The 18883-nt window shown below is 33.7% G+C and overlaps 1 protein-coding gene across 5 annotated transcripts; it reads left to right on the top strand.

Annotated features, from left to right (window-relative positions):
• Positions 1-793: 793 nt before the first annotated feature.
• On the top strand, positions 794-17592 carry LOC121988688 (translation factor GUF1 homolog, chloroplastic-like). Of its 5 annotated transcripts, none has more exons than XM_042542247.1 (22): positions 799-1130; positions 2345-2437; positions 3094-3180; positions 3473-3529; positions 3763-3828; positions 5037-5099; positions 5239-5283; positions 5416-5516; positions 7842-7938; positions 9146-9217; positions 11009-11163; positions 11246-11303; positions 11476-11556; positions 11676-11762; positions 13437-13508; positions 13615-13749; positions 14099-14172; positions 14593-14680; positions 15337-15414; positions 16098-16173; positions 16351-16391; positions 17037-17592. In XM_042542247.1, exons 1-22 carry the CDS (start codon positions 858-860, stop codon positions 17130-17132), a joined length of 1995 nt encoding a protein of 664 aa, XP_042398181.1. In that variant the 5' UTR covers positions 799-857; the 3' UTR covers positions 17133-17592. The 5 variants fall into 5 exon arrangements, 4 of the variants coding, with proteins under 4 accessions (XP_042398181.1, XP_042398180.1, XP_042398183.1 ...); XM_042542246.1 differs by having other exon boundaries at positions 2261-2437; XM_042542249.1 differs by lacking the exon at positions 7842-7938 and having other exon boundaries at positions 2261-2437; positions 9146-9212.
• The last annotated feature ends 1291 nt before the right edge of the window (positions 17593-18883 follow it).

Genomic DNA, 18883 nt, shown 5'->3' with positions numbered 1-18883 from the left:
TAATTTTAAGAGTTTAAGGAGCATTTTGAAAACAGCGAATAAACCCTGGAGTTCAATGAAATTCCACCACCACAAAAGTTATAGTTGTGACCTAAAAAACAAAAAAAAAAAAAAAACGCCTCCGTCCCACGCCTGCTGCCTTGTATATGCATAATTTTACGATCTATAGTGCCGGCACTCTACAAAAGTGTTAGTGTATTTTGTATTAATTGCTTTTAAATTATGTATTTTTTTCTCATTCAGCGCTTCTTTTCTTCCTCTTCTCTCGATCTCTCCTTTTTCATTCACCACCGTTAGATAGGGATATAATCGAGTCGAATATTTAAATTTGATTTATCTATAATTGAGTCAGGTGTGAGATTTAATTAACGAATGTATTTATGGCTTACGAATTTAATAAATATAAATTATAAATTTAAATATTTATTAAAAATTAAATTATATATTTAGATAAAATTATAATATTTTTATTAAAATTTATAATTTCTTTTAATAAATAAATTTATTTATATTTTGATATCAATAGAGTATAAAATATGTAAATTTAATATTATAATTATTATTTTTTCATTTAAAAATTGATTGTACTAATGAATTTGTTCATTAATTAATGAGTCGAGTATTATAAAATTTAATAATAATAATAACCTGTTTTTATGGTCGAAATAATTATAATTAAAAAACAATAATAAAAACATATGTTTTTCAGTCGAAGAAAAAATTAACAATGTAATATCAGTAATAACCACTTCGACTCATCTCCATTTCGTGCGGCCTAAAGAAAAACGAGTATTTATACAACAACATCCCTTCAATTTCACTGCAGCGGTGGATAACGCTTCCTTTTCTACGAATCCATGTCCGCCGCTACCCTTTGCCGCCCGGTCGCCCTCGTCCCCCGTTCTTCAGCTCCTCGGCAGCGCAGGAGGCGCTCTCTGGCCTCCGATTCCCTTCTACCCGTTGGCCTCGTTTCTTGCTCCTGCTCACTCAGCTTCTCGCCCTCCGCCGGCTTTTCGGGCCCTCGGCCGAGGCTCCGCGTCCTTTGCCGTGCCGCTGGAACGGAATCGAAGACATCCGCCGATGCTCCTAGTCCCAACGTCGACGACCCTGGCCGAGACCGTCTGCTGAAGGTACGGTTCCGACGAGTGGTTTTGCATTTGTACTGTTGAGATTCTCTGCTGGACGCCTAATTCGACATGACCTTGATTTGTTAAGTCTTTGCCCTGACATTTTTTTTTTTACGTTTAGATGTTTTTTTGGACGATAATAATTTGGATTCCTTAGGAGCAACAAGGATGTAATTACGGCTCTTGATGAATTCATTTTTCTTCTCATAAAAAATTTCACTGAAGACTGACTGCAAAGGTGATTATATGTGCTTCTCCATTAAATTACATTTGAATAAAACAAAACGACCACAAGATAACCGCCCAATGACTATTAGGAAAAACCCAAATTTTCTGAATATGCTACTTGCAAGGTTAAGAAGGGATTGTCTTCAACCAGTAAACTTAATTTTCTTATGCATTGGCAAAACGTAAATGCTGGCTTCCACATGACACAGACTGAAGCCTTACTAAGGAGAAGGAACCCTCTGTCAATTCTATCCATGTCAAATATCACTTTGGCAGAATACATCATTTTGCACTTCCAAAATCAGAACAGTTTCTACATGCTAATTCTCCCATATCAATTGGGTATGCGTTGCATGGAAACAAATTGACAGACTAGTTTTTGAATTTTTTTTAGTCCTTACTTTTTTCCTTTAATATTGGTGAAATTGCATTTCAAATATAAATTTTTATTTTATTTAGTTTAAATCCCTTGTAATTCTAATACTTACATCCACAGTTTAATTTTTTAATTTATTCTAATTTGCTCATCTTTTATAACATAAAGGCTGAAAACATTTAGTATTGCATAGTTTTACTGCAGAATTTTGCTAACCTATGGTTCTGTACATGAATGTTGAACCTTGTTCCCATAAACTATTCTTCCAAATTAACATATTGACTGAGACTATTATGCTTTCTGCTTATAAGATGAAACCAGAAAGCTTTTATCTATGCTTTCTATTCCCTTATTGCAAAACTTACCATGCAGTTGTTGTTGTTTGCTTTACTTCTGAGATAATGATTGCCTACTTGACCAGTTTTAATCTTCAGAACTACTTTACTGGATTTTACTTTTTCCATTTAAAAAAAAAAAGAATTGTGAAATTTCTATTTGATGCCAGTTTTATTCTTTTCAATGTGGTCAGGTTCCTATATCAAATATCAGAAACTTTTGTATAATTGCACACATTGACCATGGAAAGTCAACCTTGGCGGATAAACTATTGCAGTTGACTGGTACAGTACAAATGAGGGAGATGAAAGAACAATTCTTAGATAATATGGATTTAGAAAGAGAAAGAGGAATTACTATCAAATTACAGGTACATTTGTATGATCATCTTGATTAGACATAAATGAACCAAACAAAGAAAAACATGATGTTAATTCATTGTACTATTTATTCGTGGCTGATACTTAAATCAAATCCTTGAATTGTTAAACTTCAGATGTTTGATTTTGAAATGTTATGAAGAATTACTGATATTATTTTGCATTGTTGCTTTCTTGTTGCTAATGTGAATTATCAATTCAATATCTGAATGTTTTCTTCTTATAAGCCTCCACTATTGCTTCACATAATTGATGTCTATAAACAGTAATGTTGTGCCAATTCTTATATTGGTATAAATTGTGAGATATCTGACATTTCCTTATTCTCCCTCTTTGTGTAAAATGTTTCTTAGAGTTAACCACGAGGGGTTGCATTTGTCAGCACATACAATACAACTATTGCCACGACATGGCTTGTCACTGCTTTGGATCTGTTAATCTTTTCTTATCTTGTTACAATCAAAAAAGAAATTCTATGACAACTTCAAATTGTGATGCTCCACTAGTCGCCATCTACTGATATGTAAATATTCTTTTGAAAAGTTCAATGAAAATTGCAAGAACCAAAAAATCTCAGCCTTTTTTTTCTTTCAAACAAAACTAATAATCTTCATATTGTTACAAAATTCTATTATTCATTTTGTAGGCAGCTCGAATGCGTTATGTATTAGGCAATGAGCCCTATTGCCTTAATCTGATTGATACCCCAGGGCATGTTGACTTCTCTTATGAGGTATGTTGAAGTCAAATACCTTTCATTATTTTTTGTTTAACATTTATGTTTTGATTCATTTATGCTTATAACAGCATGCAATTTTACTTTGAAGTTTCGCTATTTAGAGCTGCATCTGTAAATCATGCATCTACTTCTGACTATTGAAACAAAATGGATCAGTCTTTCAACTTGTTCATGATTCTGGACATTTTTTTTTATTCAGAGAGAGTTGACTTCTATGCAGGAAAAGTATGTTGATTCTATTCATGTAGCAAGGTTCGCTAATACAGTTTTCTTTTCTGGTGTCTAGGTTTCTCGCTCCCTTGCAGCTTGTGAAGGAGCCCTTTTGGTTGTAGATGCTTCACAGGTTCATTTTCCTCTTTCAGATTATAGATTTCAGAGTACATAGTCAACCGACAAGAATTGAATTTCTTGAATGACGATAAGAGTTGGACTAAGCTTTTAATTAGACCTAAAAATTCCTTCTCTATGCTGTTGTCAATTTATCATTAATCAATTCCACAAAAGCTTAACAGTTTCTGTATCAGGTAAAAGTTTTTGTTTATGAACTTGATTTCTAATTTCTAATTTCCATTTTAGGGAGTGGAAGCTCAGACTTTAGCAAATGTTTATCTGGCTTTGGAGAACAATCTTGAGATAATCCCGGTAAGATCACCTCATTCAGCTCTTTATGTTTGCTTCACCATTGATCATCTATTAGCTGTTTGCTAGGGAAGTCACCATTGATCTTGGATCACCAATTTGAAAAATAAGTGAATGCATAACTTCTCGAATATCACCCTCATCTTTTGGAGGACCACCGAAGCTAAACGCTGCCTAAGTGGTGTATTTTTCAGGCAGTAGAATAATTCTATACGGTCATAGTTTGGCATTACTACATTGATTGGAAGTCAGCATTACTAAATCTCTTAAATCTTCCAACTGTAATTTCTCATTAAACCCATTCACTACATTGTTGTTTTTTTCTAGCTTGCAACTGGAAGCTCTTTGATTGTCAATCCATCGACCAAATCGATGAGGAGTTTTCCATATATGCCCTTGCAAGAACATACTCCCTAAGCTTATAACTTTCATTCTTTTTTATACTTGTTTTAATTAGGTTGATTTCTCCCCACTAAGTTAGATTGACTTCCACATTGGAGGAGGAATTCTGAGAACCTTCTGAGGTATTCTTTCATGCAGGATACGAGAACTTGTAATTTGGGATCCTGTACTGCTACGTAGTAGTGTAACACCAATCTTGTGAAGGCCATCTTAGGAACATCTTAATCTGGCTTAAGCAACTTAGTTCGTCATTGGTCCTCTCAACTTTCTAACACTCATCTTTTAGACCAGTTTCCAACTGTCATCCCATGTAGACACTTAGGCTATCTTTTTAAGTGTTTCATATCATCAATAAGCTCTAAAAAAGAACATGGTTTCTCTCCAAAATTTTTTCTCATAATTTCACTTCTTGTTATTCTCATTTCCCTGTAGACAACTCTGCTTGTATTATTTTGACTTCATATAATAGATAAAAGAGGTACTAACTAGTTAAAGCGATTAGCTGTGGCTCTGATGATAAGAACTAAGTTCTTGGGCAAGTGGCCTCCTTCAAACTTCTGTATTCAGCATCTATTTAAGAATGATTAACAAATATTTGAAATTGTGACTTTCTTGGATGCTTGTCAAATCTCTATGATCAGGCAACAACAAATTATCCTTCAAGATTGATTTTTTTTTCCTTTAAAAAAGAAGTTATCCTTAGAGATAATTAATTTTCAGTTTTAATTGATTTTTCTGTTGATTATACTTTTACATGCACTTGATTTGAGGTTCATAATCAGAAAAAATATGTATTTCTCTTGATGTAGGTTTTGAATAAAATAGATCTACCAGGTGCTGAACCTGATCGCATTGCACAGGAGATTGAAGAGGTTTGTGAAGGAATGCTTGTTTCTCATACTTAAATCTTGTCCTCAGTAAGTTTGTTACCTGTAATGAACTTTCCAGATACTACTCTAATACAACCTTCTCTACCCTTTACCTATGATCTCTGATATTCTCCTTTTGCAGATTATTGGGCTAGACTGCAGTAATGCAATTCACTGTTCAGCAAAGGTTTGTTTGTTTGTGTCTGAACTGATTATTTGATCATAAAAGTCATAATTGTTTGTTGGACATAGTAGGATGTCCCATGTTCTTTTCAATGAGAAATGTAGATCACTTAACCTCGTGTTGATCTGTTTATAGGAGGGTATTGGTATAACTGAAATTTTAAATGCTATTATAACAAGGATTCCTCCTCCAAAGGATACCTCAGAAAGCCCTATGAGAGCTCTTATATTTGATAGGTGACTACAGATTTTGAACATAATTACTTTTTATTTATTTTTTTCTTTATGTTTGTTAACTTTTTCCGATATTTTTGTTGTTTGTGTTTGACCTCTTTGTTTCCTTGCTATTAAGATATAAAATGTAACTATGTTACTAGGACCGAGTATGATTATTCAATATGGGTGTCGATTTGAGTGTTTGACATGGTATTTCTATAGTTTTTTACACATTATCCAGAGGAATGTTGAGTTTGGACTTGGAGTGTACATGTCGGACATGGGTGAAGAGTCCAATTGTTAGAGATTATGTAATATGCTTCTGATTTCTTTTGCTTGTTTTCTGAGCAACAGAGAGATTGCTGCTTGCTCTAGGGGAACTTGCAAATGACATAACACTATACCTTTTCCTTTTCTAGTTAATAAAACATTTTTTTTTGTAGATAAAAGCTATTTCTCTACTCTGGTGCTTGCACCAAGTTAATGGCCATTTGAGCTTGGAATTTCATTACTGACCTCATTTACATTGTGAATGAACCATTCCTCCAACTTATGATTTAGTATCAAAATAAAATTACATAAATGTATCTATGTACTTCCATTTTGTTAATCTTAGTGATGGATGAGCTAAATGTCTAAATCAAGTTGTTTAGTTCTACTTCAATAAGGAGAATAAATCATGGTTTAAGGTACTGGTTCAAATAGGAACCATTATTGGATGAAATAATCAGGTGTGAACTTATATTCATATTCCATGACAAAATGACAATACCAGCAGGATCAGTATTAGAACCCTAGAAACAAAACTTACTTCTTGAAAATATTTTGATTGAATATTAAAACTAGATAACATTTCTGTTGTGGAAGGTTGCCCTTTTCCAATCCAGGGAAGCTTGGAAGTAGGAGGTGGTTCCAGTGTGCACCTCTCTCAACATCATTTTGTTCCTTTTCTCACCCTCCTCTTCTTCCCCATCATCTTAATCCATCCTCCGACTCATCTACCTACTCCATACCTTCTGTCATAAACACTTCCCCTTCATTAATTGAATCGATGCCTTTTCCTACTTACACTTGCTATCTCTGTTTAGGGGCTTCAACTCTGTATGATTTGTTGTTGTACTATAGTACCTTGAGTTGTACTTCCTCAGGTTTGTCTACCTTCTACTTACCCAACCTTTGTTTTGTGCATTCATGCTGCTCTCCTCTTACATTTCCAGTTCCTTCTTGCTCTTCTTCTCAGTGCTGTCTTCAGCACATTTCTATGCAATACCCAAATTCATCCATAATAATTAGTTGGATGCTGCACCTTGCACCTAACTACATTCATGGTGAGCTTTCTACCACACAAGGGGTGGTACTTAAACTAATGTGAAGATGGATGCTAGTAACAAGATTGAGTTTGATTAAGCGAAGACTAGTGGATTGTATACTTGATAGCTTTGGCAATCATTTCAAAACATCTCAGAAATAGAACATTATGATAGTTCAACTTTGATCTCATAGTCGTTAATTTTGGCTTAGAGTTAATTTCTAGTCAAATCCACCAAATGCTAAAATTCTATGAGATTATTTGCCACATGCAATAACATGTGAATGTTATTGGAGCGAGGAGGATGATTTCTCATCTGAGGCTACTAAATATTCCTTGACAACCTTGTACCTTGCGGTCCTTGCCTCATTTGTTTAACTTCATATGGTCTGAGCAGCATGCCCCAACAAAGGTAAACATACCATAGTGTACCAGAAAAACATATCTAGATACATCGACCTGCATTGATCTTTGCACGTATGATGCTTTTGGAACCTATTAATAGATCATGTATGAATTTAAAAAATATTTAACTTCTGAAGTGTTTATCACTTGCAAACAAGTGTTCAAATTATCACATACAAGTTGAAAGCTACCAAGTAGGATAGCTCAGAATTCAAAGTCAATTTAGTTCAATTTAAATAGGCTCAAATGAATTAAATAAAGGGCAGTCAAGTGCACGAAGCTCCCGCCAATGCGGGATTTACACTATTTTGTAAGAGGCTGTTTACAAGACTCGAACCCGTGACCTCTAGGTTACACGACAGCAACTTTACCGTTGCACCAAGGCTCCCCTTGCTCAAATGAATTAAATGTTTTTTAATAATTAAACTGCATATGGAGGCTGCATATTCCTCATTCAGTGAAAAATGATTTTAAAATACCTTGTCTTCCTTGAGTTGCTGATGCCATTAAGTCATTCTATTGGGTAATGGTCTTGAGTCTCTTGACTATTGATAAAGTGGCGAGATGTATAATTTTTGTCATTTACAAATTCACATGGCTAATTCCAATACCATTCCCTTGTTCCTTTCCAGTTATTACGATCCCTACAGAGGAGTGATTGTATATTTTCGTGTTGTTGATGGAAATATAAAGAAAGGTGACAGAATATATTTCATTGCTAGTGGGAAGGTAAAATTCAACGTTGCATTCTTCTATTACTGAAATGGCTTATGTAGGGATATATTAGTTGGCCTCAATAAATGGACACATTGCCATCAATTGCAAGTTATAGTGGGATATTGTTCATGCGTAAACATTAGACTTTCTTTTTGGTGTGAAGATGAATATTAAAGAGGTTACTTCCTACTAAACTAATTGAATTCCTAGATTTTACTTGATTTTAAGTAGTAAATTGTAAAAAAAGAAAGCCTTTATGATCTAATTTTACTTGTTATGCTCTTTTCATGTTCTCGTGGTTTAACATCCATTAGTATCTGTCTGGATTCAGATCAGTATAGCAAAGTTGTACTGAACATTGTAGCAAGTTGTTCACAAGGTTTTATTTTCACTTGTCTTTGGGGTGTTTCATATTCAAAAAAAGGATAGTCAAAGTATGTATTCAAGTTTGACTTGAAAAAAAAAAACAGAAGTCATAGACTCATAGTGTTGGATTAAAAACTCAAGTCATTTCAACCAATATGGGTAAAACATCTCGTTTCACCCACTTGCACAACACTGGCACGCCAGCGGTCGTTGCGAAATAGGTGAACAAGTGATTTCTAATTTAGGCTTTAATTAGTTAACTTAAGTTAATAATTTTAATCAACTCCTAGCTCTGGTTGAAATAATTTAAATAGGCTTAATTAAAACCTAATAAAATTATCCCATTAATTTAATATATATATATATATATATATATATATATATAAAATATATTTATTTTATATCTTATATTTTAAAATATTTAATTAATATATTTTATATTAAAAAAAAATACCGAAATTATATTGACACGGCACAATATGATACCAAAATCTCGGCACAACTTGAGATTTTAAACCATGGTGGGGTCTGTTTCTATCATCAACTTGGATGTTTCGAACAAGTTGACAGAATTCTAATATTAAAAATATCAAAGAAAAAGAATTTCTAGAAAGGAATTAGAAAATTCCTTATACTTCCGAAACATAATTCTCATTGTCAGTTATTTCTTGTTTGTGAGATGGAGAAATTAGAAAGTTGCAGGTATTGAATTATCTGCCTTGTTATCTTTCAAAAAACTATTTACTGGATTATTACCTACTCAGATATATGTAATTCTTTTCTGTGCATGCTATTATGCTACTAGTTTTTTACTTTTGGAACTTTTTGTAGTCCGTTTTCCATGAAATTTCAGGATTATTATGCTGATGAAATTGGTGTCCTCTCACCCAATCAAATGCAAGTCAATGAACTATATGCCGGTGAGGTAATTTTCACTTATGGAATGTGTTTCAAGATAGTATCTGCTTTTGTATCCATCAAAGTTTCTGTTTATGCACTAAGCATTTCCCTTAAGTGCTTATAACATCATAGATGGTGCTGATTCAATTTGACTTAAGTTCCATGAATAGGTGATTTGAACTTTTGAAGACAACCTTATATAGTATCTTGGTATCTTTATTGAATTTATGGCAGTGAATTTTAGGAAATGATAACTGTCTTTGTAAAGATGATAAAAGATATGTGAGACTGAAACATTGGAGGCTAGAAAGATGTAGAGGCGCAACAGAAAGTGCAATGCAGATGTTGCAGTTGAAGGAAAGATTTAGTGAGGGTGAACTCAATGTGACAGTGGCAAGGAAAAATTGTCTCGTGTGTGATCTCAATGGAACTACAAATATCGGGTTGTGAACTATAGCCACTCTGTCATAGTAATGATTGGTGGAGACTTTACATGCAAATATAGGGTTCCTCTTGAATAAAGAGAGTAGTTGCTTACATCGACAAGGACTTTGACACAATCAAGTGGGGAAGTAGCTAGTCAATCATCAATTTTGTAAGGAGTGAAACATGTCAAGTATGATCCTTCTAAGTGTACATATCATAAATATCCTCATTTATTTTCATATATCACCCTTTCTTGCATGAGAAGACATTTTTCAATTGAAAGCAATTGGTCTGACCCTCAATGCATTTTACAAGTTTTTGGTGCCTAGTTTTACCACTTGAGTCATTGGCCAGTTATGGAATTGCAAATAGTTTCTGGCAGAGATGCATACATTCCACTGTCACAACTAATGAAATTCATACCCATCTCGTGAACAGCAAGTTGTATGAAAATTTCATCTATCACTTGGGAACCCCTTCCCTTTCACATTGCATGTGAGTATGACTCGTAAGAATAATACAGGGAGTAGCCTTTTTATTGTTTTCCACTGTGATTTTGCTATGACATGCATGACCAGGAAAATGATTGTTGTCAGCAAATATACCTGCACAAGGAGTTGCATTGACAATTGGAAACAATAATTCTGTGACAATACTACACCTTTTGGTTTAAATTACTTGATTATGTTCCCTTGGAAACTTTCCTTCATGTTATGTTGTCTCTTCAGATGTTGCAACAGAAGATATTCTAGGTTGGACTTTGGAGAACCCAGTGACTGACCTTTTTATTTGTCTGTACTGTGTACCTCTTTGAATTTAACCGTGGATAGTTTTGGGCCAGCTGCAACTTGAACCATCTGCTCCTTGCCTGCTTCTCTCATGTGTTTTTTTCTCAGTTCTGGACTCTGCATTTTGTGTTTACTCACAACCCATCATGTTCATCTTTCATCTGCCATTTTGACACTTTATGTTCTCTGCTGCTTCTTTAATGTTGTCATCCTTGTTTCTATCGTCATGCCTCGCCTTGCAAGTGCTTCTTGAAGGCTGGTTTGCATGTCTTACTGATGCTCCTCTGATACTTCTGGAGTTTCTGTTGTGTCTCTATCAAATATGGTCTCTGCTTCCATATTGGTGTCATGTTTGCGGCCCCACAGATATTCTCATCTCTGTGGCTTCAATTGCATTATCTAGGGTTGGCTTAGGTCTCTCATTCAACAGTGTAGGTTTGGCCTTCACGGATTTTTTGAGCTTGCAGTAGATTTCTTTGATTATATTTGCCCTCTGATTGCTAACTGAATTATCTTGGCAGTCAGTTTTCCTGAATGTTTCTTGACTAGCAGCTAAATGTGTGCACACTGAAAGATTCTATTTAATGACTATGCTTTCATAGGTGGGATACCTTTCTGCTTCAATAAGATCAGTTGCAGATGCCAGGGTTGGTGATACAATCACTCAATTTGGAAGAAGAGCTGAAAGTTCTTTGCCAGGTTACGAGGAAGCTACACCAATGGTGTTCTGTGGTCTGTTTCCTGTTGATGCTGATCAGTATGACCCTTTACTACTGTTCAAGCTTCCTTGCTTGACTTCAAATTTTGAGTTAGTCTTGGCTTCAATGATTTTTCAATAGGTTCCCTGAGTTGCGTGATGCATTGGAAAAACTTCAACTAAATGATGCAGCACTGAAGGTGCATAGCTCCCTGTTGGCAGAAGTTTATGATATTACTTTGAATCTTCTTTTAGATTTCTATCTCCTATTAAATATATCCCCTTTCTTCCCTAGTTGTTCAATATGCATTGTGGTAAAATTTATCATCAGACCTTTCAGTTTATTGCCTGTTTATATTTGCATCACTGTAGTTTGAACCTGAAACTTCAAGTGCTATGGGCTTTGGTTTTCGTTGTGGTTTTCTCGGTTTACTCCACATGGAAATTGTTCAGGTTTGGCCAAACTTCTTGTCATTACATCCTTTTCTAATTCCATGAGTATTTAACACTATGACTTTTCTCCCTATGCAAATTGTCATCACTTATAGGATGAAATATATTACATATTGTAGGAAAGACTTGAGAGGGAGTATAACCTTACCTTGATAACAACTGCCCCTAGTGTTGTTTACAGAGTCAATTGTATGGATGGACAAACTGTACGTTTCCTGATCCTTTCTCTATGTCATAGAAAATATGCTGACACATTTAGGTTTTCTTTCTATTTAAGTTTCTTTTGTACATTTTTTTGTCTAGAACTGTCTTCCATTCTCTTCCCTGAACTTGTTTTTTTTTTTCAAAATTTTTAACTTACTTTTTTTGCCATCAGATATTGTTAGTTGAATATAAAAACTTCCAAAAAGTTTAGACTATAATCTTCAAGGTTGTTTAATATAAACATGTGATTTCATGATAACATTTTCTACGGTTTTAAGCTTGAACTTCTTGTCTATGAGAAAAATAATTCAAATCCTCTGAAATAGTCAAATTATAAGATAACCTTTCATATTAGTAAACAACTTAATTGTATGTGTTATTCAGTTTCTTGACTATAGATTAGCTTAAAAGGAAATTCAACCAAGAACAAATGCTGAAAAAGGTACCCATAGTAAACATGAAAGACATACACAAATTACTTAATGTGAAAAATGGAGTATTGGTTGTATTATTTGGCATGAACCTGTCAAAATTTGTATCTAGACTAATGTTGTCACATGTTGGAGAGACTAAAATTTGTTTTTCCTAGGATGATGCTTCATTTATAAACATCTATGCTGGCAAATGGTAGAGAACCAAATACTCTGAAAAAGATTGGCTAGCTTCCATAAACCCCATAGTCCAGTTCTAGTCCACATTTATATACCTTGCAGTACTAGTAACCAAATTGTTGATGTCAGGAGAAGAATAGGGAATGACCTTATATTATAAAAGTTCATTCTTGGTCCTCTTCATAATTGGTCTTGCTAAAACTTTTTTACTTTACTACCAGCATATTATAGAAGTTAATGCTTGGTCCTTCATATAAGCGGTCTTGCTAAAACTTTTTTACTTTACTACTGGCATATGCTGGTAGAAAGTGGGGTTCAGAATGGGGGGTTGATTTTGTAATTTTTGGTGTATCTTTGCCTTTTTAGAAAATTAGTGGATTCAGGATGGTTATATATAATACATTTTAGCTTCTCTTGGAAGCTTCAAGGGATGGTAAGTAATGATCTTGTCATTACAGCCGTTTTGGCTTTCTTCTAGAAAAGGAATGTGCTGTTAATTTCAGATCTTATCACAATTAGTGTTTTGAAGACTTCTCGGACAAAGCTTTCTGGTCCTTCAACTATAAATTGTAGGAGCCTGAGGCTAGAAATGCACTATTATTCTCATATTTGAAAATACAGAATGAAATATTTGTTTCAAACCTATGTTTTGAACATCTAGAATCTGATGATTGGTAGTGGAACAATGAGATCTTATTTTCATGGTACAGTGGAACTGCAACTATGGAACCGTGAGGTTACTGGTTAGATAATGCAAATATTCGCCAAGTATGACACAATTGACTTATCTACATCATTTTGGTTTGAATTTTAATTTGATCTAAATAATTTGTAGCCAAACTCAATGAGGGAAGAATAAATGGGTTATGGTGAAGTTTTTCTTTTAGTCAACTCCCTATAAAGGAAGAACAAGGCTATGTTATTCTACTTGTCTACAAGATGTCTTGATTTTGTGTATCTTCATTCTGAATTTGTTGCGCTATTATGGCTTGTTCTCTTATAAATTCTTCATATCATGAGTAAGCAAAATTTAATGTTTTTTATTATTATTATTTTTGGGTATAGATTGAGTGCTCGAATCCTTCTTTACTTCCAGAACCTGGAAAGAGAAAATCCATTGAAGAACCATTTGTTAAGGTTCTTCCTTTACCCATTGCTTTCATTATTTTCTACTCAATCTTTTGAACAAAATAATTCATTTTATATACCAAATCATGTCATCAATCCAAGGTTGTGTTTCTAGATTGAAATGCTTACTCCAAAGGAATATATTGGGTCTCTTATGGAACTTGGTCAAGAAAGAAGGGGCGAATTCAAAGAAATGAACTATATCACAGAGAATAGAGCCTCACTCGTTTATCATTTACCACTTGCTGAGGTATTTGATTTATAAGTTTACCACTCTAACATGCTCTCTTCATAGTAATATTTCTGTTTTTTTCTATGTACTTTAAGTTGTTTACTATTTGTTTACCTTTTCTGGATCTGGCACCAACCTGTGCCTTTTCACATAGACCATTAAAATAGTTTATCAATAGTTAATAGAAGCTTTTTTATCAATAGGGTGTAAACTTTGTGATGTAACATGTATTTAATATTGTAGAAGATTCTAATTTGCTTTGGCGCTGCATTTTTTGATGTCCTGCACTAGTATCTAAATTTTGTACTTTGACGTATCATATTGTTGGCTGATTTTGCTGAATTCACCATTTTTGTTTCATTTACAGATGGTTGGTGATTTCTTTGATCAACTGAAGTCGAGAACCAAGGGATATGCTAGCATGGAATACTCTTTTGTAGGGTATGCATCTCTATGGTGCTGATTTATTTATCGTTTCAGGATATCTTTTTGCTGTGACTAAAAGCAGATATGTCTAGTCCATACAGATGAAGTTTCTTTCATTGCCATAAGAAAGAGGAATTATATAGTTAAAATCAAAGAACAAAGTTTGTTATGGTCAAGCTCTTGGAATACTTTAGAAATATTTATTAATGACATACTCAGTTTGATGAGTAACATCATGTTCACATAATTAATTGACATTCTTAAATCTGTGTTCTTTATAGTTAAAACTGTGATTTTCAGTTAGTGTTGATGGGAAAGTATCTCATTTAATACAAATAGTTGGGTCTTATATCAAATTCTATTATGTACATATACTCATGGTATTTCAGCCAACTAAAGGAAAATATTTCTGCATGGTAAACATTCAATTTGCAGCTACAGGGAAAGTGACTTAGTAAAGCTTGATGTCCAGATTAATGGTGAGCCTGTGGAACCATTATCAACGATTGTGCATAAAGATAAGGTGATATGAAGTTTTTATGTTTCCACTTATTGTTGGTAAATGCTCACTTTCGTTTCTTACATGTTCTCAATTTTCTCTTTTGGAATTTAGGCTAATCAATCTTCAGGCAAATTATTTATACGATTATATGTTCATTAAACAGAAGGCTTGTTTGTCAAAAATCATATTTATAAGTTTCTTTGTATTGGAATCAAGGAAAGTCAAACACATAACCTCAACTTTTATGTTAATTTCATTAATTATAAATTTAAATGACACTCTGGATCACGTTTATCTGATTAACTGGTTTTGAGAATCCAATATAGCTGCATCCACTCAAGCAATGCATTCATGAAATCTGTTATGAGCTTTGATTTATAATGAGAGAATTATTGGTCATTTAAAAGATGTTTTTTTGTATAATTGGCATTTCACTGTAATCATAATTTTGTCTAATCATAGATAATTCATTAACCTACATTAAAATTTTTGAGATTACAATTTATTATTTTGTAATGTGTACAATTAAGTAAAAGCTTGAATTTGCTGTAGACATTTCTGCACTTCTGAATTCACCCTGTTAAAAATTATTCATTTTTATTTTCATCAATATTATTTTTTTGTTCTTTAACTTTGCATCATCTCTTACCAATCTAGAGTAAGTTCTAAATCTCCAGGCTTATGCTGTTGGGAGGGCTCTAACTCAGAAATTGAAGGAACTGATACCAAGACAAATGTTCAAAATTCCGATTCAGGTATTATATACCAAACTCTGCATGCTATCGCTACTTCATGTTTAAATTAAAGTGTTTGGCTGTCTTGGTTCCCAATGTTGCTGATTGTGATTTAATTTGGCAAATTTCTGAATGGGCGCACCTTTTTTTCGGATCATGTAGTTTTTTTTTTAATTTTTATTTTCAAATTATCTTCTCTTTGGCGAAATCTACCTTTTTCTTTCTTTTAAAATTCTCGTGGTGGCTAAAACTTAAATCATTTTTATAAAAAGAACTATCAACAGATTCCTAAGAACCAATTCTATACAAAGATTTATTACTCCTGTATTATTATTTGAGTTGAACTGGGTTGAAGAAAGATGGTTGTTTTAAAGAAGCTCAAATTGTCTCTTTTAACATTTTTTTTTTGTTATTTTAACTTAAAAAAAATATTCTTTTTGAGATTCTAGGATGCTCCTGTTGCCTTTTTTTTAAAAAAAAAAAATCTAAAATGAGTTGTTTTGAGTTACTCTTTGATGAATATTTTTAACTTGAGAAAAATATTCTTTTCGATTAGAAAAAAAATCCTAGTACAACGTATGATCTAACATGACAGCTGCTGATATATTCTACAAGCTTTTAACATTGACTACCTTTGGACATTTCACTTTCATCTTGTTTTCTGCTGCTGCTAACTTACACAAAAAAATATCCTTTATGGCTAGGCATGCATTGGGACGAAAGTGATCGCCAGTGAATCTTTATCTGCCATTCGGAAGGATGTACTTTCAAAATGTTATGGTATGTAAAGAAACAGTGAACTTAATTTGTAAGCTTCATCCCTTTGATTATCATTCTTGAACTTGACCATCTCAGTTTCATAACTATCTGACAATCTAACATCCATCTTCTTGTTGAATAATCAAACTCGATTTCACTATGTATTTGCTTCAAAACTAATTTCAATTTTTGTTTTAGGTGGTGATGTATCAAGAAAAAAGAAATTGCTTAAGAAGCAGGTGATCATTTTTTCTTCTTTTGTTTACGTTTAAGCATTCTTAAATATGTATCAGTTGTGGTACTGCAGGAGTGATTTTATCACTATTCCCATGCTTTGATAGACCTTAATCCTTTACTAAAACTTACTAAATTTAGGACTTTGGGTATTGTCATGGTTGTTTTTATAACAAATTAAAAGTAATTACCAAATATATTGATTAGGCTCAAACCACAAGAACATAGCTATGTGAGTACCAGTTGAAGTTCGCTTGAAGTCACCACAGTTTTGGCTGAAGTATGACTTGACTGAAGATGAGCTCGCTTGAAGTGGGCATAGCTTGACCAAGATGCTTACTTCAGTTCGAGTAGGAGAGTCAAGGGCTCGTGGGTTCTTTTGTCTCTCTCGTTCTCTAGAAGTTGCTAAAGTTGCCCTATTTTACAAAAGTTGGCACAAAGCTCTTAATGGGATCTGCGAACTGTGAAATGTTGTTGGAAAAGATAGACTCTGGTTGGTTCTGTCTATTTTATGTTGCGCCAATCGAGGGTTGTACGAGTGGCTGTGATCCTGAGTCCTTTTAGCCTGTGGTGAACTTCACCCATATTAGTTACATTTAATCAGTCAGTTTTATAGCTAACGAACTGTTTCTTTTTTATTTATATTTCAGGCCGAGGGGAAGAAAAGAATGAAAGCAGTTGGGAAGGTTGATGTGCCGCAAGAGGCCTTCATGGCAGTTCTGAGATTAGAAAAAGAGGTGTTGTAACACGTCTCATCATTCCATTTTCGGAGATTCAAATCACAACTTCCCTACATGTTTTGCAACTTCTATCCAAGAGCACAGAATCATCGAATGACCATGGAATCCGTGTAGAACTCTCGTTTAGTGTCTTTCTCCTTCAGCACAATTTCGTCTAAGCACCGAGTAGAGCTTAAAGGTGAAGGTCGTTTGGCTGAATGCAACTTCGGTTTATGCCAATTGAGTAGAGTTGCTCTAAAGCAATCCATGCATAGATTGTTGTCTTCTTTGCTGTTAACTTCAGCTTTCAAGAAGCAAAAAATTGTAATGGCCCCTCAAGCGATTTGGTTTTATAGTAAACCCGCCTCATAATGAACATGATGTTCTTTTACTTTTGTAATTTAGTTAATCTATGTTCATAAACTATATCTAAATAAAGGGATAGATGAAGCTCCAATCAAAATAAGAGGATCAAATTATATTGGGTCTATCATAATCTTTTTTGCTGTTCGCGACTTGAACTCGTCTCAAAGTCTTTAAAAGTTTGATATTTTTTTTGAATCAGGAGACTTGAATTCGTGATTTCAAAGTCATTAAAAGTTTGATATTTTTTCAATCAAGAGAATTCTAAGAATTCATTGGTGGTGTTGGTAGTATTGTTGTTTTAAGATAAATTTTATTGTCTTTTAAATTTTAAAATTTATTGTTTTATTTACACTATCCAAATTAGATTGGGAGAATTGCTCTAAAATCTTTATGCAAACCTAAACATTTACCTTTAGTTCTTGTGTCAGATTTTTCTTTTTTCCTAATAACAGATCAAATTAATTTATTTATTTCAATTTCCTAATCCATGTGAAATTATTAACTTACCTTTGTATTAAATTAAAATCTTTAAGTATTGCTTATTTCTCTTCCAACTCTCGATGCACTCCCCTCTGCGATTCCAAGCTATTAGTGATGCAGTCCCTGACTTCCCCTCCAAATCATCGGCAACGACTTGACCTTCTCTTACTTCGGCCTTAAAGCATCTGCAACGATGTTGAAGGCAGAAATCGGAGAATCAGTGGAACCCTACTTTTACCTTTAATCTAAAAATTATTGGTAAGTTATAATTTTCTGCCCTAGATTTTGACTAATTTGCTATTCTTATGTGAAAAATCGAAGCTTTAGGTCATGAGTGTTTTAGTTCATGGTGTTTTCGATTATGTGAGGTTGAGATTGAATAAAATTCAGTTTTTGTCTTGGAATTGCAAATTTATGAATGTGTTTGTATTACATCTTCTTCAATTGAAGGAAAAAAAAAGAGATATGTGTTGGTTGCTACTCAGAAAGCCTAGAGGTTCCACTGTACAAAAATTTTGTACAAAGGTCTGAACGTTTTCCTAGCTACCATGTGTTCTTTTAAATTAAATTTTGGATCGCCTGCGGAACTTAACACGTTTGATCCAAAACTTAATCTATTTGTTCTTTTAGGTTTTGACTTGGATCTCCTGCGGAACTTAACACGTTCGATCCAAATCACCTTAAGTTATTAATTCCATTAAATATTAATTTCCATAATTGGTTCCCAGTACTGACGTGGCGAGGCACATGACCTTCTTGGATATGGGAGCAACCACCACCGACTAGACAAAACCTTTTATGGAAAGCTAATATTTAATTTCCTAAAATAACTTTAGGTCAACCAAAAAGAACAATCAAATCACAAGGAAAAGAAAAACAAAAGAACACTATATCGAAAACAAATTCGAAACACTAAAATCGTATGCCTCTTG

Source organism: Zingiber officinale, chromosome 6B (genome assembly GCF_018446385.1).
Source record: "Zingiber officinale cultivar Zhangliang chromosome 6B, Zo_v1.1, whole genome shotgun sequence".
Taxonomy (NCBI): Eukaryota; Viridiplantae; Streptophyta; class Magnoliopsida; order Zingiberales; family Zingiberaceae; genus Zingiber; species Zingiber officinale.
Note: the sequence above shows the minus strand (reverse complement) of the source record. Positions and strands in the feature narration are given on the sequence as shown.